This window comes from Dipodomys spectabilis, unplaced genomic scaffold (genome assembly GCF_019054845.1).
Source record: "Dipodomys spectabilis isolate Male_0828 unplaced genomic scaffold, ASM1905484v1 ptg000136l, whole genome shotgun sequence".
Lineage (NCBI taxonomy): Eukaryota > Metazoa > Chordata > Mammalia > Rodentia > Heteromyidae > Dipodomys > Dipodomys spectabilis.
In genome coordinates, this window is record NW_024870813.1 from 12,732,284 (window position 1) to 12,760,204 (window position 27,921).

Consider the following 27,921-nt stretch of genomic DNA (forward strand, 5'->3'; position numbering starts at 1 on the left):
CAGATTTGTACACACTTAGAACCTTCATAGCTTCTTTGAGGTGAAAACATCATGAAGCATTTGCCTTTGAAAGCATCTGGAGTCCTAGAATGTGTTAACCTGTTTTCCTTTGCTTGCAGTGATCACTGGCCAGCATCGGAATGGTGTGGTTTCAGCCCGAACTCGGATTGATGTTCTTTTGCACACTTTTAGAAGAAAGCAGCCCTTTACTCACTTTCTTTCCTTTTTCCTCAATGAAGTTGAGGTTCAGGAAGGATTTCTGAAGTTTCAGGAGGAAGTACTGGAGAAGTGCTCCATGGTAAGCAACAAATCCAAAAAATAAAAGTCAAATATAAAAAACATGTAAAAATGGTTCATAACTTAAACAGTAAGAAAATCTCTTCTACCATAAAAGTTAGCTGTTTCTAATGGTTTCTTATAATATTGTATAAGAAAAAATATTGACATACCTACCCATAAATATATATGTATATGTATATATGTATATAATATTTTGTATCTTAAACATTTTAAGACATTGCTGGGTGCTGGTGGCTCATGTCTGTAATCCTAGCTACTGCCAGCCTGGGTAGGAAGGTCCATGAGATTGTTATCTCCAATTACCACCCCCCCCCCCCCCCCCCCCGGAAAATTGGAAGTGGCTCTGTGGCTCAAAGTGGTAGAACACTAGCTTTGAGCTAAAAACCTCAAGGACAGTGGCCAGTCCTTGAGTTCTAGCCCTGCAACCAATAATAACAAATTCAAGATGTAGGACCCATCTTTTTATATATATATGTATATATATATATATATATATATATATATATACACACACACACACACACACACTATTGTATACCTTTTAGGGATAGCATATTAATAAGATATCATTACCTAAAGATCTGCTTCTAGGAAGCCATGCTCATGTGGGATTAAAAATTTTCATATAGAATTACCATACTTTTAAATAGTAAAGTGCTGTGGTTAGGATAGTTTCAAATATGTTAGATAAGAAAATATATCTTAAAATTCTTTTTGGAGTTGGGCTTTGGTGGTTCATGCCTGTAATCCTAACTAGCTAGTCAGGAGGCTGAGATCTAAGGATCATGGTTGGATGCCATCATGGGCAGGAAAGTCCATGAGATTCTTTTTTTTTTTTTGGGTCCGGTCGTGGGGCCCGAACTCTGGGCATGGATGCTGTCCCTCAGCTCTTCAGCTCAAGGCTAGTGCTCTACCACTAGCCACTTCTGGCTTTTCTTTAAATTTGTGCTTATGTGGTGCTGAGGAATTGAACCCAGGGCCTCATGCATGCAAGGCAAGCGCTCTACCACTGAGCCACCTTCCCAGCCCCATCCATAAGATTCTTATCTCTAATTAACTTCAAAAAAAAAAAAAAAGCTAGAACTATAGCTGTGGGTCAAGTGATATAGTACCAGCCTTGAAAGAAAAAGCTCAGGGATAGTGCTCAGGCCCTGACTTCAAGTCCAAGGACCAGGAAAAATAAACCTTTTATTTTTTTATTTTTTATTTTTATTTTTTTACCATTTTTGGGATTTTAGCTCAGGACATCATACTTGCCTGGTTTTCTTGCTAGCCTGATGTTCTAGAACCACTTAAGCCATGTCTCCAGCATGGCTGTTTGCTAGTTTTTTTGGAGATGCAGTCTAATGAATTTCTCTGCCTGGGCTAGCATCAAATCCTGATCCTCCAGATCTCAGGCATCTGAGTAGCTTGAATTACAAATGTGAACCTATATGCCAAGCTTCTTTTATATATATATATATATGTATATATATATAAAACTCTGGTCCAAGCCAGTTATAATGTGAACCTATATGCCCAGCTTCTTTTATCTATCTATCTATCTATCTATCTATCTATCTATCTATCTATCTATCTATCTATCTATCTATCTATCTTTCTATCTATCTCTGGCCCAAGCCCAGAGTTAAAGCCCCATGACTGACAATAAATAAATAAACAAACAAATAAATAAATAAGACATGTTACTGATCCAAAGGTGACTTTTGGTCACTCCCAACCAGCTTGAACAGGATCCTATATCCTAGAAACCTCTTCTTTCTTTTCTATAACTAGACAGGATGATGTATTTTGAGTGTGTGTGTGTGTGTGTGTGTGTGTGTGTGTGTGTGTGTGTCTGTATGTGTCTGTATAGCTGATTGTTTCAGCCCAAGGGATCAATAGGTTGCTCAGTATGAACAAAACACTCCATGTAAACACGCTATGTTTACATTTACCTATTGCTTAACGTCTTCCCCCTCAAACTGGAGTGGGGTATATTCCAGTTTAGATTTTTTTCGTGTATCTCCATTGTTCAAGTCTAATTGCTACTTATCAGTGTGAGGTGAGTATGAATCCTTTTTCTCTTGGTGATGAGGAATGTACTTTTTCATTTCCTTGTTTTTTGGCTGCTGGCATATGCTAATGGAGCAAATATTGGAAAGGTTCTTTTAATTCAGTCAAAATGAAACTGTCCACTATGAATGTCATACTGGCCTTAATCAGTCAAGTACTTCCTGCTTTCAGGGAGACTGCATACTGACATAGCCTCCTTCCTGCTTTTAAATCAGGCCTGATATCAGCAGGAAATAAACCTAGTATAAAAGAGGAAATAAGAAAGGGACCATTATCTATATTATAGGGAAGAAATTTTTAGTGAGTTTTATTCTGATGTCAGAGTGGCAGGCTATAAAAGCCTGCAGGCACTTTGCAGTAGTACTCCGCATTTATAACTGCAATTTAGGCGAGTTCCTTTTAGAAGCTTTGAAGAACATACCACATTCCTGTTCAAGGAGGTAGCAGTTGTTTCTTCACAGACTATTCACTCCTGTTTGGTTCCTCTAAAACTCATTTGACATCTCTGATGAATTTCATCACTCTAGAATAGAGATGGTCTTAGCATTCCTTTACCTAAACCACAGGAAAATAACAGATATCCTTTTTCTTTTCTTTTTTCTGTGAGACAGGAGCTTACTATGTTGGTTGCCCAGGCTGGTCTTTAACTTCTGGGCTCAAGCAATCCTGCCTCAGCCTCCTGTGTAGCTGGGAATACATATGTGTGCTACCATGAATTATTAAGAACAGAGCTTATTTTATGTAAGCCTTCTTTTTTTGGGGGGGGGGGGGCGGGTCCGGTCATGGGCCTGAACTCTGAGCCTGAGCACTGGCCCTCAGCTCTTCAGCTCAAGGCTAGCGCTCTACCACTGGAGCCACAGTGCCACTTCCGGCTTTTTCTGCTTATGTGGTGCTGAGGAATGGAACCCAGGGCCTCAGTCATGCAAGGCAAGCACTCTACCACTGAGCCACCTTCCCGGCCCCTTACATATGCCTTCTGAGTAGCTAAGATAAGTATGAACCATCACTCATGGCTTGTTTGTTTGTTGAAAATGAGATCTTGCTAACTTTCCCTGGACTGGCCTTGAATGTATCTTCTCAATCTCCCAACTCTTTTTTTTTTTTTTTTTTTTTGCTGGTCGTGGACCTGAACTCTGGGCCTAGGCGCTGTCCCTCAGCTCTTCAGCTCAAGGCGAGCGCTCTACCGCTTGAGCCACAGCGCCACTTCCGGCTTTTTCTGTTTATGTGGTGCTGAGGAATCGAACCAAGGGCCTCATGCATGCAAGGCAAGCACTCTACCACTGAGCCACCTTCCCAGCCCCGTCAATCTCCCAACTCTTGAGTAGTTGGGATTATAGGTATGAACCACCAACTACACTAGTTTTTTTTTTTTTTTTTTTTTTTTTTTTTGGGTCCGGTCGTGGGGCCTGAACTCTGGGCCTGGGCGCTGTCCCACAGCTCTTCAGCTCAAGGCTAGCGCTCTACCACTTGAGCCACAGAGCCACTTCCGGCTTTTTTCTTCTTTGCTTATGTGGAGCTGAGGAATCGAACCCAGGGCCTCATACATGCAAGGCAAGCGCTCTACCACTCAGCCACCTTCCCAGCCCCCAACTACACTAGTTTTTCAGCATGTATTTTCACACAGGATCAACTTTGGTTGGAATTAGGTAATTTGATCATTTACAAGTGTAGTGGAGCTGTCCACTTTTGCTTGGATATTTCAATTCAAAGCATATCGTATTTCTCAATTGTTAAAAAAGTTGTCATACAGGTTAGGTGCCATTAAAAGGTGAAACTCCTCTAAAATTATGATTAAGTTTTGTTTTTTGACAAATGATTTTATCCTCTTTTATAGCTTATATTAAATATGTTAGTGCTTTTGGGAATTCTGGGATGAAAGGTTCTGTTGGAATATGAGTTTATAATTTGCTCTTGTGTCTTATCCTATGAGTATTCTGATGCTGTATAATAAATTACCACATTTCTTGCAGCTTCATTTATCATCTCACAGTTGTGTTCTAGTTCTGTAATTCTGTAGGTCATTAGAACTAGTGGACTGAACCTGAGGTCTTACAAAGCTTAATTGAAAGTGACAGACAGGCAGCCTGGTAGTAGATAAACTTGGAGGCTTTGGTAAAGAATCACTTGCAAGGGCTGGGAAGGTAGCTCAGTGGTAGAGTGCTTGCCTTGCATGCATGAGGCCTTGGGTTCGATTCCTCGGTACTACATAAGCATAAAAAGCTGGAAGTGGTGTTGTGGCTCAAGTGGTAGAGTGTTAGCCTTGAGCCCAGGCCCAAAGTTCAGGCCCCACGACTGGCAAAAAAAAGAAAAAAGAAAAAAAATCACTTTCCAGTTCATTCAGGGTTGGCAGAATTTATGTTCTTATTTTGGCTGTAGGTATGGAGTCACCATTTCCTTCATGTGTGTAGCCCTGACTTCCATCAGAATCTTCTTATGCTTTGTCTTCGACTTGACCCACCTATTAAAAGAGCTCAGTGGTTTTAGTTTCTTTTAAGGTCAGCTGCAGCAACTAATGTGATTAGAGGGCAGATGTCACATTTATAGCTTCCATTCATAATCAGAGAGGGAACTCTTATATATTGATGGTAGGAATGTGAACTGGTACAACCAGTATGGAGGGTCCTCAAAAACCTGAAAAATAGACCTACCAAGCTGGGCCCAGTGATGGGTGCCAGTGGCTCATGCCTATAATCCTAGCTACTCAGAAGACTGAGATATGAGGATCGTAGTTCGAAGCTAGCCTGGTCAGCAAAGTCCATGAGACTGTTATCTCCAATTGACCATTAGAAAACCGAAAATGATCCTGTGTCTCACAGTAGTAGAGCGTTAGCCTTATGCAAAAAAGCTCAAAGACAGCGTCCAGGCCCTGAGTTCAAGCCCCATGACTGACCAACAAAACAACAATAACTGGGCGCAATGGCTCACATCTGTAATTCAAGCTACTCAGGAGGCTGAGATCTGAGGATTGCAGTTTGAAACTGGCCCAGAGAGGAAAGTCTGTGAGACTCTTTATCTCCAGTTAATCACCAAAAATGCCAGAAGTAGAGGTGTGGCTCAAGTGGTAGAGTGCTAGCCTTGAGCAAAAATGCTCAGGGACAGCACCCAAGCAATGAGTTGAAGCTCCCAGGACTGTCACACACACACAAGAATAGAAATATACTGTACGATCTCACTATACCACTCAAGCATATGTCCAAAGGAGTTTAAATCATTAAGAAAGATGCCTGCATGTTATCAACATCTGCCATATCTGACAGCTAATGAATGGATAAGAAGATATGGTATAAATATACCAAATATTACATCATAATAAAGAAAAATGAAATCATGTCATTTGCAGGAAAGTTGATGTAATTTGGAGATCATTACGTTGAGCAAGACAAGACAAGCTCAAAAAGCCAAATACATGTTCTTGCTCAAATGGGAAAACTAGACCTAAAATACATATGGATTCATGGATATGTGCATAATTATATACACATATATACACACATATATGTTACATAGAACATGATTCTAACTATGGGATTATTCAGAGGATGAGAAGAGAGGAGAGGGAAAAAGAAAGGTGGAGGATAAATAATTTCAAAATGCACTTAAATTATATATGAAGATGGCATAAGCAATCTTATAATTGGAGAAGTTGAATTATACCAGGGTAAAGGGTGATTGGAGGTCATTCTGAGAATTTTGCCTAGTACAGCTATTGATGTTTATCATTAAAAACTGTTGTAAAGGGCTGGGGGTTCAAATGGTAGAGGCATTATATAGAATTATATAAAGGAGACACTGTATAGGATTAGTCACACTAATTTTTCTGTGTAAGATTAGTACCACAAAAAACAAAACCGAAACACTGTTGTGAAGGTCACATTTTTGGTACAATAAGATAGCTTTGCTGTACCTAGATCTCATTCTGTCTTCCATCACCCTTTCTTGAATGTCTCCTTTCTTTCTTTAAAATAGCTGACCTCTTTTTCCTCTTTTTTAGTAGCAGGCTTATCCTTGACCTCACCCTTGACACCCCCCCACCCCCTCAAAGAAACTGAATTGACCTTTTAGAATAGCATTTCCTGACATTACCTTCCTTTGTACTCATCAGTTATGGAAGAAATGCTGTTTGACTACAGATATCACCATCATCCCTGTGCTTGAGCTCCCTAAGCCTGGGTGTTTAATGTGGGATTTAGCTGCTCACAGATGTAGTAAGGCATTTCTCATCTATGTGATATACAGATCAACTGCTCCTTATTTTTTTCCCCACTTTTCTCTCTCACATTAAGATTCAAAGATGCCTTGCTGTCTGGAGTTCAAGAAGTATATTACTACTCTGTATATCTCTCAATCATTCTATACTGGTATTGCTGCTATAATTCCACTTTATCTCACAGCAGGGTCCAGCAGAGAAGGCACATTAGTAATGAAAAAATGGTAATTCAAAACTGAAGTGAGGCATTCTGAAGGCTTATAGATCTGTCAGAAGCAACAGGGAATTTCTTGGGCTGCCTAGAGAATCTGAATAGGTTATAGCTCCATAGACAACACAGTTCTGCTCATGTTGTGGTGTGAAGGCTGACACAGGCAGAGATGGCTAATGGATCTGGGTTCTTACCACTTTCCCAGTTAGCATTAGTTTTTTTCTAGAGAGGATTAGTCACTGAAGAAGAAAATTATATGTAAAAACTTTAGCATATCATTTATTTATCTTTAAATAGTTGTGCAAGTGGGTTACATTTTAACATGACCAGTTGATCCTGCAGTATAACCATTATCACGTTTACTTCACAATTTAATGTCCATTGATGTGTCAGGGCTTCTTGATCAGAGTCACTCCTTTCATCATTCTCCTACCTTTTTCCTGTCATATATTTCTCACTTCCTTTTTTTCATGTGTATGGAGTATTATGACTATATCTGTCCCCTGTTCCTTTTTCATTCATCTACCCTCCTTCCTATTAGCCCCCTTTCCCATTCAGTCAAACTGACTGATAGTCATTTTGTTAAACTCATTTTTTTGTTTACTTGTATAGAATTTTACTCCATATACTATACTTCAGTTAATTTGACAGTATATTAAACATATGCCCTTGTGTGTATTTACCTGAAAGGTTGTAGGAAAGAAAGTATGCAACTTCCCTCCTCTGTATGGTATTCTCACAATAAAAAAAAATGCAACTTGTATCCTTCTGGACCTGGCTTATTTCACTTATTATTTTTCCACATGTTTTTATTTTCCTGCAAATGACGTGATTTGTTCTTCCTGATAGCTGCATAAAATTCCCATTTTGTGTGTGTGTGTGTGTGTGTGTGTGTGTGTGTGTGTGTGTGTGTGTGTGTGTGAATGTGTATGTATCTATCTATCTTTTGATCCATTCATCTGTTGTGGGACATCTGTAACTTGGCTGTTGTGAACTGTGCTGCAGTGTAGGTGCCTTTATTATATCATATTATGCAGTCCTTCAGATAAATGCTGATCATAGACTATTTTTATGTTTAGTTTTTTTGAGGAATCTCCATACTAATTTCCATAGTGGTTGCACTAATTTATATTCCCATTGGTGGTGAATTAGGGTTCCTTTTTCCCTGTATGCTCACCAGTATTTGTTATTTATTTGTATTCTTGATGATAGCCTTGATGATGGAATCTTAATGTTGTTTTGATTTGCATTTCCTTATGGCCAGGGATGTTAAGCATTTCTTCATGTGTTTATTGGCCGTATTTACTTCTTCAGAAAAGTATATTGCTCCTTTGTCCATTTATTAATTGGATTGTTGATTCCTGGGGTTTAGTTTGTTTTAACTTAACATATAATTTAGAATTCTTTATAAAGGGCCATTAGAGTGTTTGTAGTTATTTTGTGATCTAATTTAGAATCAATATAGTATAATTGTCTGGGTATAGGAAAAATTGTAAATCCCTGAATTGTGATGTTGATAGGAAAATAAGAAGAGATGTTTACAAGATTCATCATGTAGTTTTACTACTTGGATAAAGATAGTAGTTGGTGTTTTCATATAGATAGAGTTGGTAGATGATTTCTTATATTCATATAGTTTGTTAAATGCCTACCATATACGCAGTAGATGTACTAGTATACATGTATTATACATAGTCATAGGCTATGTATATATACTAACAGTGGTCTCTTCCCTTAGTGAGGAAAACAGACTTCTCCCAGAAATAGAATGCAGTGAGGTAAGTGCTAGAAGATGAGGGCAGTGCAGTGGGCACCGGAGGAGAGGTTCTAGTGATATCTCACTAAAGGACGTGAAACCACCCAGTCTTGAAAGAAGGGGAGAAATTTGTGCCAGTCCAATTGAGGGTGATGGTGATTGTGGGCAGAGGACCTGGCACTTGTGAGGTGTTCAAGGGAGGTGAGAAGGTTCGTCAGACTGGAAAGTGGGTAGACAGGCAGGAAGTAGGACTTAAAAGAGTAGTAAGGTTAAGTGGCTTCTAGGTTTTGAAAGGCTGTATATTTGAACATTTCCTATAGATTGTAAGGAACTAGTAAAGATTTTAAGCAGCGACTAAGGTGATGGAATATAGTATTGTAGAGAAATAATGGTGAAGGTGGTTTGGAGGATACATTATGAATTAGGACAAGGGATAGTAGAGTTGGGTATCAAAAGTATTGTTACAGTCTATTGAAAGCATTAAGGGTCTGTGGCAATTCAGGAGGGGATATATTTCAGAGATTTCAGAGCTTCCTGTAAAGTGGGTATTTCTAGGAAGAGAGAGTTAAATTTAAAGTGTTTAGGGAAGAATATGGTATATAGCTAATGTATAGTAAGTGGTAGACGTGGTTCTAAGTATTGTTAAAGCAAACAGGATGTGTAAGAAGCCTATGGATTATAGCATGGAGGGGAAAGAATTATATCAGGTGGTAGCTGAGGATCTGGGGATGTAGTTTAGTGGTGGGCTGCCTGCCTAGTCATGGGTTCAATTCTCAACACTGAAAAAAAAAACAAAACAAAACCAACTGAGGATCTATCTTGGTTGTATCCTTCACAAAATTATAGTAATTGGTGTCTGTTTTTTTTTTTAATTAAGCTTTTTATTGTGAAAATACTATACAGAGGGGTTATAGTTACATGAGCAAGGTAAGGAGTACATTTCTTATCCAGCATTGTTGCCTCCTCCTTTGTTTTTCCCCTACCATCCTTTCCCTCCCACCTCCTCCGCTACACACCTCCCCCCCCCCCCCCAGCTCCCCCCTCAGAGTCTATTTTAGGAGAGTAAATGTAGGTTGGTAACTTCACTGCTTGCTCATGCGTTCAAGCTTCTCAAAGCAGCTTTGAGAAGAGTAGATTCACAGAAAGTAAGTGGTGCTTCTTTTAGGGAAGGAGATGCTTTCCACTTCTCTTGAATGGATAAACCTTTAAACAATTCATGAGAAAGTTCTTTTCTCTGGTCATTATAAAAACTGATGCTTGAATATTTGTTAAAAATCCTCTTTTACTTTTTTTTTTGTCATCATATCCAAATAGATAGAATTTTTAAGCCAGAGAAAAAGGTATTTCATTAATAACACATAGAGACTCTAATGAAAGTCAGCTTTTCTGAACAATCTTAAAGAATAATGGAAATGACTCAGCAGAGCCTAATTTAGCTTCCAGTACAGCTTTAAAAGGGAGAGCAGATACAGACAGTATCTGTTTAGTGTTGCATAGTCATGTAAATTGCAAGAAGAGGAGGAGGCTTGCCAGAGTTTGATCCTCTTAACAGAACCCTGATGAGTATTGTCTGTTTTATAGATGATGCGGGTTGCTCTCTGAGCAGTAACAAGACAGCCACTTGCTCCAGGTCAGGCTGTTGATAGATACCAGAATTAGAACTTGAACCTGGGCTTGTCTGTTGGCAAAGCCAGATGCTTTTTTTACCACTTTGCTTATTTGAATAACTTTTGTATATGTTAGTGAGGTTTATCACTTTCTCAGAAGTGATTAAATGGAAGTGAACTGCCCAGTCTTTCACACAAATCTGTTTTTTGTTTTGTTTTTTGTCGGTTGTGGGGCTTGAACTCGGCTTGGGCACTATCCCTGTGCTCTTCAGCTCAAGGACTCAAGGCGAGCATTCTACCCCTTGAGCTACAGTGCCACTTCCGGTTTACTAGTGGTTTATTGGAGATCAGAGTCTCATGGACTTTCCTGCCCAGATTGGCTTTGAACCACGATCCTCAGATCTCAGCCTCCTGTGTAGAGCCACCGGCACCCAGCTTGTTTTTTTTTTGTTGGTCGTAGGGCCTGAACTCTGGCCCTGGGCGCTGTCCCTCAGCTCTTCAGCTGTAGATTAGTGCTCTACCACTGAGCCTCAGCCCCACTTCTGGCTTTTTCTGCTTATGTGGTGCTGAGGAATTGAACTGGGGGCCTCATGCATGCAAGGCAAGCATTCTACCACTGAGCCACCTTCCCAGCCCCAAACCTGTTTTTTGTTAGGACATACTTATAGGTTTCATGGATAACATAAAATAATTTTTTTTTTTTTGGTCCGGTCGTGGGGCCTGAACTCTGGGCCTGGGCACTGTCCCTCAACTCTTTAGCTCAAGGCTAGCGCTCTACCACTTGAGCCACAGCACCACTTCCGGCTTTTTTTCTTTTTGTTTATGTAGTGCTGAGGAATTGAACCCAGGGCCTCAGGCATGCAAGGCAAGCACTCACCGAGCCACCTTCCCAGCCCAACATAAAATAATTTGTAGGACCTTTGATTAAAGGTAAATAGACCATCTCTCTTATTTTACAGAGAGGAAAGTGAATTGACTTGTTTGACAACAGCCTGATGAAAAGAGGAAGAGTTAGAATTTGAAACTGTAGCTCCTAAAAGATGAGGTCGATGTGCATAACTTGAGTATTTTGTGTCTGGTAATCAGCATATATTGTCAAGCAGAGTGCTATAAATTATTTACACTCTAGGTGCTACACATTTAGATCAGATTCCATGGAGTTCTTTCCTGAATGGTCATGTAATGAAGCGTGACCTTACACTCCAAGTCTGAAGAGAGGCTTCTCTTTCACTTGCTGACAGCTCTGTCAGATGCACTTACATTAGGTCCTATCTGTGTGGAAAGGAGCTTTAAGGAAGTAGTCAGAATGCTTATGGGAGTAATCCATCCTACTCTCTATGGACCTTTCCTCCAAGCTTGACTTTTTTTCTTTTCTTTTCTTTTTCATTCATTTATTTATTTATTTATTTATTTTTGGTCCGGTCGTGGGGCCTGAACTCTGGGCCTGGGTGCTGTCCCTCAGCTCTTCAGCTCAAGGCTAGCGCTCTACCACTTGAGCCACAGCCCCACTTCCAGCTTTTTTCTTTTTTTGCTTATGTGGTGCTGAGGAATTGAACCCAGGCCCTAATGCATGCAAGGCAAGCGCTCTACCACTGAGCCACCTTCCTAGACCTTTTTAAAATTGTTTTGTGACTGTTCTGGGGCTTGAACTCATTGCCTAGGTATTGTCCCTGAGCTTTTGCTGAAGGCTAAAAATCTACCATTTGAGCCAGTTCCACTTCCCACTTTTTTGGTTGTTAATTGGAGATAATCTCATGAGCTTTCTGCCTGGGCTGGCTTCAAACCACCATCTTTACATCTCACATAGGATTAAAATGATTTTTCAGTTTTTAAACTATTTAATTTTTTTCCTGTTCCAAATATTTATTTATTATTGTGAATAAACTATTTAATTTTTTGTGGTACTCTGGTTTGCATTTGTTAGGCAAGTTTTGTACCACTTGAGTCACACCTCCACTCCTTTTGCTATGACCAGTCTTAGACCTCATTCTTCCTACTGAGGTCTCTTGTGTAGTTCAAATTAGAGGCATGATCTTTTTTTTTTTTTTGGTCCGGTCCTGGGGCTTGAACTCTGGGCCTGGGCGCTGTCCCTCAGCTCTTCAGCACAAGGCTAACGCTCTACCACTTGAGCCACAGTGCCACTTCTGGCTTTTTTCTTATGTGGTGCTGAGGATTCGAACCCAGGGCCTCATGCATGCAAGGCAAGCGCTCTACCACTGAGCCACCTTCCCAGCCCAGAGGCATGATCTTCTATGCCCAACTTCTTGGTTGAGATGGAGCTCTTTTTTCTTGCCAAAATTGATTGTGAACTTTGATCCTTGATCCTCCCAGTCTGCCTCTTGAGTAGCTGGGATTACAGTTTTACATGTTCCCCTACCCTCTGTGTTTGATGTTTTTAGAGCTCCATTGCCAGCAGTTCTGCTTCAGGGGATCCTGCAATGCTGGATTAAAAATGAAATTGGTGGGCTGGGAAGGTGGCTCAGTGATAGTGCGCTTGCCTTGCATGCATGAGGCCCTCGGTTCGATTCCTCAGCACCATATAAGCAAAAAGAAAGCCGGAAGTGGCGCTGTGGCCCAAGTGGTAGAGTACTAGCCTTGGGTGAAGAGCTGAGGGACAGCGCCCAGGCCCAGAGTTCTGGCCCCACGACCAGACCCCTCCCTCCGCCCCCCAAAAAATGAAATTGGTGAAGAGACTGTAGTGCTATGTGGTGATCATTAGTGCCGAGTCCCAAACTTCAGTTAACTAGAGAAGACTCAGGTCTTGTACTGGGTCTGGTCTTATACTGGGTCTGCATATTCAGGGCATTGACCTTTGAATTTTGAACTTGGAAGTAGCTTCTGTATGCTTTTTTCTCCTTCGATGAGACCTTATTTAACACATAAAGAAACTGAGGCTGGGAGAAGTTGTAACTTAGCCAGAGAGAAGCATGTTTATTTCTATCTAGATAAAACTGCCTCAGGAAATTACTGTTACTTTACCCTTCACTCTCCCTTCTGGGTGGAAGGTCAATACCATTAGAAGTTCAGGCGCCAGCCTGGGTGGCCAAGCTAATGGAGCAAAATAGTTCCAGCTCCAAGTAATGGCAAACCTGGAGTGGGGCCCAATGTAGGTAAACCCCTGAGCAAAGAATTTGATGTTGATCTTTTTCAATGAACAAGCTTGTGGTAGGACTATGATATATCCTGAGCAGAGAGAAATGGTGGCTCTAGAGACTGATGCCATAAAAATTATTTGATTCCACATTAAGTTTAGATAATGGCATTGCTAAGCAGTGGAACATTTAGGATATTTTCCTGTTCATTAAGAGACGGTCTAGTAAGGTTACTTGTAAAGTTCCAATAGAGTTAAAGACTATTTGAACTTGTTCCCCAAATTCCTCTTAAGACTTCAGATTGTGTGACCTTTAGGTATTACATCTGCTGTGTGTCCTGTTCTGCTGTATCCTATGCATTTGTTTCCTTGTCTCAGTATTTTCTGAGCAAGTGAACTCAAGTTGACTGAAGTGGTTCCTGAAGGGTGAGGTAAGGTGTATTCAGCTTTTCTGTCCCTGTTTCAAAATACCTCACAGAAACAAGGGAGGAAAGATTTAGCCCACAGTTTTTACAATTTCAGTCATGGCCACTTGGTCCATTGCTGTAGGCTGTGGTGAGGCAGAGCATCATGGTAGAGCAAGCCTCACGACAGCTGAGAGACACAGAAAAGGGAAAGACAGAAGGGCAAGGGACAATGTACTCCTCAAATGCAGGCCCCAGTGACCTATTGCCTCCAACCAGACCTCACTTTCCATCACTTCACAATAATGTATCAAATGATGAATCCATCATATATATATATATATATATAGAGAGAGAGAGAGAGAGAGAGAGAGAGAACAGCAAGATATCAGTTTTGCCTAGAAAATATAATCTCTGCTTGTTTGATCTTCAGACATAATAACTCAACACAAAACCTGACCCAGGCCTGCCTGATCATATACTAAAGTGAGGAAACTGAAACCACGGCCATTATTGAATTGATTAACAACATTATAATGTTTACAATAAATTAGGTAAAACTATTAATATTCAATTTATTGAGAACTCTGTAGTTACTGTGTTTAAAAACTAGACTAGTTTAAAAAGAAAGAAAAAAAGAATAAAAAACTACATAGAATTAAATATTAACAAGACATGCATTTAAGTAGAGGGTACTAATGTACTATGAGTCACAATCTTTCCATAAATTTAAAATGATTTCCTGTATTCATTCCATATTGATGCTGAACAAAGTATCACAAACTCAGTAGCTTATAATACCAACTTATTCTGGAGAATATTACCCTGATATCAATCAAATAAGGACTCATCAAAAAAAGAATTTGCTGGGCTGGGAAGGTGGCTCAGTGGTAGAGTGCTTGCCTTGCATGCATGAGGCCCTGAGTTCAATTCCTCAGCACCACATAAGCAAAAAAAAAAAAGCCAGAAGTGGCACTGTGGCTTAAGTGGTAGAGCGCTAGCCTTGAGCTGAAGAGCTGAGGGACAGCGCCCAGGCCCAGAGTTCAGGCCCCACCACCGGACCCCCCCCCCAAAAAAAAAACAAACTTGCTTTATGAATATAGATGTAAAAATCTACTTTGTTTATAAAAACAAAATACTTGCAAATCAAGAAAACGTTAAAAAGATCATACAAATGATTGAGTTGCTTCACTTCAGAAATACAGCTATATATTATTCAGCTTCAATGTGTCTGTATATTTTTTACATACTTTTTTGCTGTTGACTTTAATTTTATTTCATTGTAGTCTGATAAAATATAAAAAGTTAATTCTGTTTTCATATATTACGTGTTGCTTTCTTTCCCCAAATATAATCTATTTTGGAGAAAGTTTTGTGGGCTTCTGAGAAGAACATATATTCTGTGACTATTGGATAAAATATTCTGTAGATGCCAGTTGATCTGTATTGTCATTCTTAAGTTCTTTTGTTGTTTGGATAACCTCTCTGTTAGTGAGAGTAGGGTATTAAAATTGACATTTGTAAATGTTGAGATCTATCTACCTCTATTTCACGTCTAGTAGTGTTTATTTTATGAAACTGGGTGCACTCACTGAGTTGGTATGTATGTTTTATCAATATGAAGTTACCTTTTTTGTCTTTTCGGACTAATTTTGATTTGAAGTCTGTTTTGTCAGGTAAGAGTGTGTTCCTTTCTTTGGGCTTCATTTACTTGGGATTTTTTTCATTCTTTCTCTTTAAGCCTGTCTTTGCTAGTGAGTTATGTTTCTTACAGGTAACCAATAGTCTTGTCCTCTTTTTTTTTTTTTTTTTTTTCAGTCTACCAAAGTTTGAAGTGTGTCTTCCCAATGTTCCATTGGGAAGATGCTTTAATTTGTCAGCGCCTGTTTTCTCACCTGTAAAATGTGGATGCTATTAGTACTTCCTTCAGAAGGCATCTATAAGATGCATAGGAAATGACTGGAACAGAATAAGGGCTCTTAACAAGGGAACAATTCACACCTACAGTTTGGAAGGGTTGTGCATATTGGAATCATTGGGGGTCTTGTGTGCCTTTTGTCATAAGACAAATTGTGCCATAGGTTAGAACAGCAGAGCTCATAAGCCTTCATACTTTCTCCTCTCCTCCCCCCCCCCCCCCCCCCCCCCCCCCCGCCTCCCTCTTTGCCAGTCCTGGGCTTGAACTCAGGGTCCGGGTGCTGTCCCTGAACTACTTTTACTCAAGGCTAGCACTCTACCATTTAAGCCATAGCGCCACTTCTGGCCTTTTCTGTTTATGTAGTGCTGAGGAATTGAACCCAGGGCTTCATGCATGCTAGGCAAGCACTCTACCACTAAATTACTTTCCCAGTCCTTCCCTTCACACTTTTAAAACTATTTCGCAAAATCACTTTCATTAAATAAAGCAATTTGGGTCAACGTGCAATCAGGTACACTTGTTACCAGGTATAAAAATAGCTAAAGCTGGGCTGGGAAGGTAGCTCAGCGGTAGAGTGCATGCCTTGCAAGCATGAGGCCCTGGGTTTGATTCCTCAGCACCACATAAACAGAAAAAGCCGGAAGTGGCACTGTGGCTCCAGTGGTAGAGCGCTAGCCTTGAGCTGAAGAGCTGAGGGACAGCATCCAGACCCAGAGTTCAGGCCCCATGATCGGCAAAAAAAAAAAAAAATAGCTAAAGCTCCATTAATACCTAGAAAACTGACAATCTATGAACTACTGTTGTCAAGGCAAAGTTTAGATAGTTTGCCCTTAAGCAAACCAAGAAAGGTACAAACTGTATTTGATTACATTTTCTGCTATTGGGTAGTTTTATTATTCCAGAGATCTGATTATGAAACCTGCAATTCAAAGATAGGATTTCTACTATGTTCTTGTTATAGGAAAGTTTTAATTTTTCCTTTCTAAAGGTTTTCATTTATAAAATGAGATTAGTGAAATTTGAGATTTCACCTACCTTTAAAATGTAGAAACTACCTTTATATATGCAAATATTTCACTTTCTTTTCTTTCTTTCTTTCTTTTTTTTTTGCGTCCGGTCGTAGGGCCTGAACTCTGGGCCTGGGTGCTTCTCTTAGCTCTTCAGCTCAAGGCTAGCGCTCTACCACTTGAGCCACAGCACCACTTGCGGCTTTTTTCTTTTTTTGCTTATGTGATGCTGAGGAATGAACCCAGGGCCTCATGCATGTAAGGCAAGCACTCTACCACTGAGCCACCTTCCCAGCTCCAAATATTTCAATTTCTTGACAGTGTCTGTTAATGCATTAAATTTAAGTCCAATTTATCTCTCCTTGGTTGTCTGTGCTTTTGATGTCATATAAAAAAATCCATTGCCGGGCTGGGAATGTGGCTTAGTGGTAGAGTGCTTATTTAGTATGCATGAAGCCCTGGGTTCAATTCCTCAGTACCACATAAACAGAAAAGGCCAGAAATGGCGCTGTGGCTCAAGCAGTGGAGTGCTAGCTTTGAGCAAAAGCTCAGGGACAGTGCTTAGGCCCCGAGTTCAAGCCCCATGACTGGCGCAAAAAAAAAAAAATCCATTGCCAAATCCAAGGTTATGAAGATTTAATACTATTTTTCTTCTAAGGGTTTTGAGGTTTAGTTTTTATATCTAGGTCAATTATTTTTTGTTTTTGATGCACAGTTTTGCAGTGTAGCCCTGTCTAGTTTGGAACTTTCCATTTTTCTGCCTTAACTTTGCCAAGTGCTAGAATTATAATTGTGTGTGCCATCAAACCCAGCTTGAGTTAACGTTTATATATATTAGGGGTCAACTTTCATTCTTTTGATGTGGATATTCACATGTTCCAGCTTCATTTGTTAAAAATCAGTTGGTCATGTGTATACAGGCTTATTTCTGGCGTCTCACTTCAGTTCTTTCCATTTACTTTTGTGTGGGCTGAGTTTCTTGTTTCTTTCCTTTTGATAACAGGATCGTGGGGTTGACAGTTCCATTTTCCAGAACCCCAAAAAGCTTCACCTAACTATTGGGATGTTGGTGCTTTTGAGTGAACATGAGATCCAGCAGACATGTGAAATGCTACAGCGCTGTAAAGAAGACTTCATTAAGTGAGTAATCTGCAGGAGTAGGGGAGAAGGACCAATCCAGGGTAGCTTCCTTTTGTATCATAGACTTGGTTTTGAACTAGGGAGCTAGATGGCAGGGAATAAGGTTTGTTGATGTACTTATTTATAGCACTTAACATTGGACTGCTGTCTGAAAGGTTGCAAATCTATTGGAGGCATACATTTATATAGTTTTATGAACTCTTAACCTTAAATTGTACTAGTTCAATAAGCAAATTTTGTTCTTAAACAAACATCTCCAAAAAAAAATTACTCCTAGTTTAGTGGCTTAAAATAACACACATTTGGGCTGGGATGTTGGCTCAGTGGTAGAGTGCTTACCTCGCATGCATGAGGCTCTGGATTCGATTCCTCAGAAAAAAGCCAGAAGTAGCACTGTGGCTCAAGTGGTAGAGTGCTAGCCTTGAGCTGAGGGACAGCACTCAGGCCCAGAGTTCACCTCCACAACTGACAAAACACACACACACACACACACACACACACACACACACACACACACACACACACACACACACACACTTATTTTCTGTGGATCAGAAGGCTTACGTGTTTGGGCTTACTGGACTAAAGTCAAAAGTGTGGGCAGGGTTGTAATCCTTTCTGGAGACTCTGGGTAAAATCCATTTCTTTACATGGAAAATCCCAGCTTTTAGAGGTTTGCTCACTTTCTTTGGCTAATGGCCCCTTTCTTCCATCCTCAATCCAGCAATGTTGCATCTCTGTCTCTTCTGTTGTTTTCTCTCTCCTTGGAACAAGTTGTTGACTTTTAGGGACTCTGTATTTTGATTTGATTGAGCCTATACATATAATCAGGCTAATCTTCCCATGTCAACCTCGACCTTAACTACATTTGCAAGATATACAAAATAGTATATTTACAAATTCCAGAGAGGAGGATATGGATGTCTTTGGAGGGCTATTTTACCTATCACAGTAGCTCAAACAGTATAGCATCATTCCCTAGGAATGTTTTGGAAACCCCTCCCTCCCTCCCTCCTTCCTTTTTTCCCTGCTTCCCTCCCTTCTTCTCTTCTTATCTTTCCTCTCTCCCTTTCTCTCTCTTTCCTTCCCTTCCTTTGTGAAGCCCAGACTGGTCTCAAATTCAAGATCCTCCTGACTCCATCTTCTGAGTCCTGGATTTACAGGTCTGAGACCCTGAGATAGGGTCTTACTCTATTGCCCTGGACTAAAAGCGGAAAATCTTCCTGTTTTAGCCTCCTGAATAACTGAGTTTACAGATATGTGCCACTATATTGGCTTTTTCCTCTTTTTTTTTTCTTTTTTCTGTGTTGCCAAGGTTGCCTCAAACTCCTGGTCTCAAGCAGTCCTCTTGCCCTAGGACTTTAGTATAGCTGGAACTATAGGTATGTATCACTGTACCCAGCCTTCTTTTTATTAACATCAGTTAGTTGTACAAGGAGACTTTGTATAGACATCATGATTTCTAGTCCCATCTATTTCCTTGCAAATGCCATAATTTCATTCTTTATGGCTAAATAATACTTCATTGTGTAATATACCACATTTTCCTGATCCATTCATCAGTTGTAGGGCATCTAACCTGCTTCTGTGCATTGGCTTTTGTGAGTAGAGCTACAATGAGTATAGGTGTACAGTTGCCCTGATATATCCTGACTAAATTCCTTTGGATATACTCACAAAAGGGATATCATTGGGTCATAGAGTAGTTCTGTTTTTAGTTTTTTTAGGAACCTTTTATACTGATTTCCATTGTAGTTGAGTTCCTAACAATAGCATATAAGGTTTCATTCCCCCCACATCCTCCCCAGGATTTGTTATTGTGATTTTTTTTTTTAACCGTTCATGGGGCCTGAATTGTGGGCCTCAGCGCTGTCCCTCAGCTCTTCAGCTCAAGGATAGTGCTCTACTACTTGAGCCACAGTACCACTTCTGGCATTTTCTGCTTATGTGGTGCTGAGGAATCGAACCCAGGGCCTCATGCATACAAAACAAGCACTCTACCACTGAACTACCTTCCTAGCCCCTGTTATTGTGTTTTTAATGATGGCCTTCTAACTGGAGTGAGAGAAAATCTGAATTGTGTTTAATTTGCATTACTTTATATGGCCAAGGATATTGAGCAATTTTTCATTTCTTTATTGGCCATATGTACTTCAAAAATTGTCTGTTTAGGGAGTTTGGCTCAGTTAAAAAACACTTGCCTGGCAAGTGCCCTGAGTTCATTTCTCAGCTTTGAAAATAAAAATTTTCCAGTTCACTTGCCCATTAGGTTGTTGATTCTTTTTGATCTCCCTGCAGATTCAAGTTACTACTTCCTTGTCAGATGTATAGCTGGCAGAGAATTTCCCATTTTGTAGCCTGTCTCTCCAGTGCAGTGATAGATTTTTTTTAATTGTCAAGGTGATGTACAGAGGGCTTACAGCTACAAAAGTAAGGTAGTAAGTTCATTTCTTGTCAAACTTGTTACTCCTTCCCTCATTTTTCTCTTACTTTCCCTCCCCCTGATATTTCTTTTACTGTGGAAAAGTTTTTAGTTTAATGAAATTCCTTTTGTCAATCCTTGCTCTTGTTCCCTGATCTATTGGGGTTTTATACAAGAAGTTACTGCTTGTTCCAATATATTTCAGTGTTTTCCCTGCTCTTTCCTGTAGTAGTTTCCAAGTTTTAGGTCTTACATTAGTATCATTGATCTACTTTGAATTGATGTTAGTACAGGACAAGAGAAGGGATCTAGTCTCAGTCTTCTGCGTGTAGATAGTCAGTTTTCCTATTTGTTGAAGAAGCTATTTTCAAGTTATATTTTGGGGTTCTTTTGTCAAAAATCAGATACCTATAACTGTATGAATTTATCCTGTGTCTTCTGTTCCCTTGGGTTTTGTATCTGTTTTTGTTCCAGCATCATTTCTTTTTTCATTTCTTTTCTCTATTCATGCCAATATGGGAGTTTGGACTCAGGGCCTTGCACTCTTTCTTAACTCTATTATCGCAGCTTGTACTGTACCACTGGAGCCATTCCTCTAGTTTCGCATTTTACTGGTTAATTGGAGTTAAGAGTTTTAAGGCCTTTTGTGCCCATGGGCTTTGAACCTTGCTTCCTAGATCTTCTCCTCTTGAGTAGTTAGGCTAACTAGCACCCAGATCTTTTTCTTTTTGTAAAAATTGCAGATAATTTAAACTAATTGTGGTGTTACATACTTCTAACCACAACCTTGGGAGCCTGAAGCCTGCCTAAGAGGCTACATGGCCCATACCTTGTCTCAAGAACAAAACAAAACACCCTCTACACAAATAAAATACAGGTACTTTTGAGTCAGCAATTTGTTTTGGCTCTAGGAAAGCTCTGGGAAAGAGTGACTACTCTTTTATTGCAAAAATTTATACATATACATATATGGTATCACAGCTTTACTTCAAAAAACCCATCTTTTTCCATCTCCTTTTACTTAAGATTAATGAAGAGAAAATTGAAGCTGACTCACTTAATTAGAGTGTGTGTGTGTGTGTGTGTGTGTGTGTGTGTGTGGTGGGATGGGGGTAGGGTGGTTACTGGGGCTTGAACTTGGGCCGGGTGCTTTCCCTCATTTTTTTAAATCAAGCCTGGCATTCTACCACTTGAGCCAGACTTCTGCTTTCAGGAGTTTTATTTTTTTTAACTAATTGGAGATAAGAGTCCCACAGACTTGTATGAGGATCTAAACTTTTCTCCAGTTAAGTTATATATATGAACTTATATAATATAGGCTTATGTTTTGGGCTTATCATCTTTTTCCATGAATGCCTTCAAAGACAAGATATTTTCTTGGACAAATCATAACCTGATTGACTTTTTAGTCTGCCTGTCCTTTCTGATGACAAAGAACACTTCTTCTTGCTCAGTGATGGGCATGTCTGTTTCTGTCTCAACCTTACCTAAAATTCAAAATAATTTGGTGTTCAGTATTAGATATTTATAGTGTCCTTATATAAAATAAAACTTTATGCTTTATTTTACAAAGCAAGTCAATTTTACTTAGTTATTGTTCTGATATTTTAAGTGTTCTTAGTTCACTTTTTTCTAAATTAGACTGAAAGTAGCTGTATTTTCCTGGCTGCCACTGGGATAATCCTACTAAGAAAAAAATTAAAGGTAGATAAAGTACTTGCTTAGAGAAGTATTTGTTCACCTAACCTCATGAAAAGCAGTTCACATGTTTTTAATCTCCAAAAGCTGTGTCCCAAGCTGTATGGGGATTTAGTTGAGCTCCTCCTTTTTGTGTCTCTTGGTGCCTTTGGGACTAAGCTTGGGCCTTTAAGCATGTCAGCATTGGTACGACTAGGGAATAAAGAGCAGTCCTAATAGTTCCTAACAATTTTTGACATGACAGGATGAAAGCAGTAACTGTAGTTTTTTCAGATTCAGCAAAGCTTTGAAATAGGACAAAGTTGACCTGCTAAAATTTTGCAATACATGCAAAATTTTGTTTGAAGATGCTCTTTTAAAAAAGCTGGAAAGATTTGAAACTAGCAAGAAAAATAAAGCAAGTCTCCTCAGCCCTCTTCTCTTGCTTCTCTGCTTCATGCCCTTTTTTCAAAAAGTGCATAGTGCAAAATTAACTCTTTTTTTTTTGTCAGTTGTGGGGCTTGAACTCTGGGCCTGGGCACTGTCCCTCAGCTCTTCAGCTCAAGGCGAGCACTCTACCACTTGAGCTACAGTGCCACTTCTGGTTTTCTGGTGGTTTATTGGAGATAGCAGTCTCATGGTCTTTCCTGCCTGGGCTGGCTTTGAACCTCGATCCTCAGATCTCAGCCTCCTGAGTAGCTAGGATTACAGGTGTGAGCCACCAGTGCCCGGCTAAAATTAACAATTTTTGAGGGTGAGAATCAGAATTGGTGGTTTGGATTGGTTAGAGGTTTCCTTGGCTAGAAAATCTCCTTTAAAAAATACTTTGCTTAACACCCTGTTGAATAAATTGTATCACATAACTATTGATTGTGTGTGTGTATGCTTTGTTGATCTCAGCCTTTGCACTGATTTATTTAGGAAGAGTGTCACCCCACAATGACTTTTATAATCTAAACTTTTTATCATGTAAAGAGCCCAAACTAAGATATGAAAGGGAAACATTAAAAATAAAGATTAGTTAGTAGTGTGTTGAATTTGATAGACATTTCATAGCATTTAGAATTGGTGTATTGAAGCAAATGTGGTTTATACTGGAATTTGATTGAAGTTGGGCAGCCACGTGGATATATTAAGGAAATAGATAGTAGAACATGTTTTAAATTTGGGGGAAGTTTTTAAGTTTAGAGAATGCTATCTAACCAGAAACAATTTTCATCTCAATTTTTCAGCTAAAGGCTCATGTAGCTGTATAGATTTTGAATGAATAATTCAGTGTTTAGTAAATGCTTAAGCTCTAGAAGTGTCCCTTGTGACTTTTCTCTGTGAGATGTAGGACAGAAACAGTGCAGCAGCTCTGAGCATGCATGCGTGACAGATAGGCAGCCTTCCCTTGCCCCCAGTCACCTGCTTGTGCCTCTGTGTCCCCAGCAGACCTGTGGTCAAAACAGGGAAGTTTAAAAAAGGGACAAGAAAGAGAAGAAGAATACTCATGAACAATTAATTTTTTTAAAAATACTCATGGCTAGCTAGACAGGTGCCTGCCATTTGAACATGCTCCTAACCCCATGAATAAATGTTAATTCCTGATTTTGGAAAGAGGAGTAGTTAGACCATTCTAGGTATTTGGTAGGCAGGATTTCTCTTCTCTTTAATCTTCATGATAAATGTTAGATATAGGGTACAAGAGTTTCAGTTTCTACTCATAAATGAGGCTTTGGTTCTTATTTCCACTTATTTTTGTTCTTGGTACCTCATTGCTTTCTGGTGGTTTAGGGTAGTTTGTAGTGAAGATAGAGTCAAAAGAAACATTAAAGGCAAGGGGCTCAGGAGGCATCTCTGAGGTAGAGCACTTGCTTAGACACGGCCCTGGGTTCAAGCTCCATCACACACACAGACACACACAGATCATAAACCATAAGGATATAACAAAGAAAAAAGTTTACCTGAAAATTAACATAATAATTGTGCATTTAGTACTTTTTATTATTAAATTATTTTTCACTTATTATTTCAACATATAAATATAATTCTCTTTAAACAATTTGGAGTAGACTTGTTGTTTTACAACAGACTAATTCCTTTGAGCACCTCAAAATTAGTAGCAGAGGGGGCTGGGAAGGTGGCTCAGTGGTAGAGCACTTGCCTTGCATGCATGGGGGCCTGGGTTCTATTCCTCAACACCACATAAGCAGAAAAAAAAAAGCCGGAAGTGGCGCTATGACTCAAGTGGTAGAGCGCTAACCTTGAACTGAAGAGCTGAGGGACAGCGCCCAGGCCCAGAGTTCAGGCCTACGACTGGACTCAAAAAAAAAAAAATCAGTAGCAGACAATATGTACAGAAATAACAATGTTCTAAATGTATTATATCTAGCCTTAAGATTATGTTAGAACATTAACAATGTATTCTTTGTTTATTATTTCTTTTTAAATATATTTTCTTTTTATTGAGAAGTGATGTACAGAGTGGTTACCGTTATTATATAAGTTAGGTAATAAGTACAGTTCTTTTTTGTTTGTTTGTTTTTTTGGTCGGTCGTGGGGCTTGAACTCTGGGCCTGGATGCTGTCCCTGTGCTCTTCAGCTCAAGGCTAGCGCTCTACCACTTGAGCCACAGCGCCACTTCCGGTTTTCTGGTGGTTTATTGGCGATAATAGTCTCACGGACTTTCCTGCCCAGGCTGTCTTTGAACCGTGATCCTCAGATCTCAGCCTCCTGATTAGCTAGGATTACAGGTGTGAGCCACCGGCGCCTGGCATATAAGTACAGTTCTTAATGGATCATGCCACCCATTCCTTTGCTCTCTTCGTTTTTCCCTCTCATCCCTACCCCTAAGTATAATTCATTTTGTACATAGTGTCTAGTTATTATGGTTCTTATTCAATTAAAAAAAAAGTATGAGGGCTAGGAATGTGGCGTAGTGGTAGAGTGCTTGTCTAGCGTGCATGAAGCTGAGTTTGAGTCCTCAATACCACATAAAGAAAAAAGCCAGAAGTGGCACTGTGGCTCAAGTGGTAGAGTGCTAGCCTTGAGCAAATGAGGCTCAGGGACAGTGCCCAGGCCCTGCCTTCAAGCCCCAGGACTGGAAAAAAGAAAAAAAAGAAGAAAAAAGAAAAAAGGAAAATGATAGTTTTAGGAGAGAAACATTTTCTGTCTGTCGATCTATGAAAAACTTGTCAATCATAAAGAACCAAGAATTGAGGGCTGGAGATATGGCTCGGTGCTATTTTATCAGCCTAGTAAGTACAGGGCCCTGAGTTCAAACCCCAGTACTGCCAAAACCCTCCCTCCCCTCCTTTTTTTTTGGGGGGGGGGGCCTGAACTCTGGGCCTGGGTGCTGTCCTTCAGCTCTTCAGCTCAAGGCTAGCGCTTTACTACTTGAGCCACAGCGCCACTTCTGGCTTTTTTTCTTTTTGCTTATGTGGTGCTGAGGAATCGAACCCAGGGCCTCATGCATGCAAGGCAAGCGCTCTACCACTAAGCCACCTTCCCAGCCCTCCCTCCCCTCCTTGAGACAGAATGAAAGCCAAATGTGGTGACATATACCTGTAATCCCAGCATTTGGAATGCAAAAAAGTAGGATTGTGAGTTCCAGATCAACCTGGGCTACATTGTGAGACCTTTTCTCAAAAAATGAACACCAGAATGATGCTGAACAATAATTTAGCAGGAATTTTATAGAAAATGTAAAACATTTTACCCTGACTTATAGAATAGTAACTCTTCTGTATAGTACCTTAATAACAACAATGAAATTATATTTAAACATGATTCTTTTTTGTATTGAACCCTAAGAATTGATAACATGAAATTTAATATAGGGCAATGATATGGTGGTACTTTTGGTTAGCATTTTAAAAATATACGGGAAGCTGGGAGCCATGGTGTGTGTGTGTAGTCCTAACTTTTTTGGGAGACTGAGGCAGAAAGATTGGTTTAGCCTTTGGAGTCTGGCCACCTGGGCAACAAAGCAAGACCTTGTGTCTTAAAAACATCACACAGGGCTAGGAATGCGCTTAGTGGTAGAGTGCTTGCCTAGCATGAAGCTCTGGGTTCCATTCCTCAGTGCCACATAAACTGAAAAAAGCCTGAAGTAGCACTGTGGCTCAAGTGGAAGAACACTATAACCTCAAGCTAAAGAAGCTCAGAGACAGTGCCCGGCCCTGAGTTCAAACCCCATAACAGGCAACAAAACAAAACAACCGTATATACACACAAAACAAACTAAAGAAAAAACCCAAAATGGTGTGTGTTTGTGTGTGTGTGCGCGCGCATGTGTGTGTATGTGCGCGCATGTGTGTGTATGTGCGCGTATGCATGCGTACATGCATTTAGTATGAAACTGGTTTTTCAAACAAGTATTCCAGAACGTGCTTTGGTAAAATTGAATGGCAGGCTCCTTTATGATGTTCTTGACTCTAGTACTTGACTTCAAATTGCAATCCTATCTCAGCCTCCTAAATTATAGGCATGAGCCACCAGCACTTGGCCCAAATTAGAATTCTTGGCCAAGTACTAGTCATGTACAAGCTTAGCTTGTGTTTTGAAATGTCCACATCTTAGAAGTGGCTACTGGGAGACTTACGATCAGGGTCATAATTTTTCTTAATTGGGTATTTGCTTAATATAGTTATTTACTTTTTGGGGGGGGCGGTCAGTTGTGGGGCTTGAACTCTGGACTTGGGTGCTGTCCCTGTGCTCTTCAGCTCAAGGTGAGCACTCTACCGCTGAGCCACAGAGCCACTTCTGATTTTCTAGTGGTTTATTGGCGATAAGAGTCTCATGGTCTTTCCTGCCCAGACTGGCTTTGAACCTCTATTCTCAGATCTCAGCCTCCTGAGTAGCTATGATTACAGGCGTGAGCCACCAGCACCTGGCTAATATAGTTGTTTACTTTGTTACTGGAAAATTTTCTGTGAGATAATAAATATGACTGTGACATTTTAAGGGATTCTTCAATCAAATTTCGTGTGTGTGTGTGTGTGTGTGTGTGTGTGTGTGTGTGTGTGTGTGTGTGTGTGTGTGTGTGTGTGTGTACATGCACACACCAGCCAGTACAAGGACTTGAACTGGGTGCTGTCCCTGAGCATTTATGCTTAAAGCTAGTGCTCTACCACTTGAGCCACACCTCTACTTCTGGCTTTTTTTTTTTAATGTTTAATTGGAGATAAAAGTCTAATGGATTTTTCTGCCTGGAGTTGGCTTCAAATGGCAATCCTCTGATCTCAGCCTTCTGTATTACAGGCATAAGACATCAGCACTTGCTACAAATTAGAATTCTTTTTTTTTTTTTTCCTGGTCATTTGTGGGGCTTGAACTTGGGGCTTGGGTGCTATCCCTGAGCACTTTTGATCAAGGCTAGCCCTCTATCACTTTGATCCACATCTCCACTTCCAGTTTTCTGGTGGTTGACTAGAGATAAGAATCTTATGGACTTTCCTTCCCAGGCTCGCTTTGAACTGCAATCCTCAGATCTCAGCCTCCTTAGGTGCTAGGATTACAAGCATGAGCCACCAGTGCCTGGCCAGGGCATAGTGACTTCCACCTATAATTAGTTGCTCTGCAATTGAAATTAGAAGGATCATGGTTCAGGGCCACCCCAAGCAAAAAAGCTTACAAGACCCCATTTGATCTAATAACAAGTTGGGCGTGATGGTGTATATCTATCATCAGTTTATGTTGGAAGCATAACAGTATAGGCCAGCCTGGTGCATATGTAAGACTTGACCCTAAAAATAAGCAAAAGGGTTGGGAGTATGGCTCAAGTGGTAGCATGCCTGCCTAGCAAGCACAAAGCCTGAGTTCAAATCATAGTACCACACTACTTTGTCCCCTAAAGTAAGAATATTCCTATAGGCTGAGTTTGCAATTAAATGAAGCTAGTTTTGACGATTTTAGAAGTGATCCTTGATAAATTATACAATTCTTTTATCTTTTAGTACCACAGTTTTTTCTCTTCTTTTTCAAAATGGGACTTGCTATTGTGCCTCAAACTTGTATCTTCCAGCCTAAACCTCCTTAGTATCTGGGGTTACAGGTACATGCCACCACACACCCATCTAATAAGCCCCCCACCCCTTTTTTTTCTATGACCACATTCTTCTCAGAGTCACCCGGAACACCTTC

General features: G+C 40.1%; 1 protein-coding gene across 2 annotated transcripts in view; it reads left to right on the top strand.

Annotated features, from left to right (window-relative positions):
- Ascc1 (activating signal cointegrator 1 complex subunit 1) overlaps positions 1 to 27,921 on the top strand; it is a 98,484-nt gene that overhangs the window by 13,510 nt on the left and 57,053 nt on the right. For both annotated transcript variants that reach the window (XM_042690234.1, XM_042690235.1), the window contains exons 5-6: positions 120 to 298; positions 17,560 to 17,696. In XM_042690234.1, the coding sequence (XP_042546168.1) occupies positions 120 to 298; positions 17,560 to 17,696 (316 nt within the window). The remainder of the gene's footprint in view (positions 1 to 119; positions 299 to 17,559; positions 17,697 to 27,921) is intronic.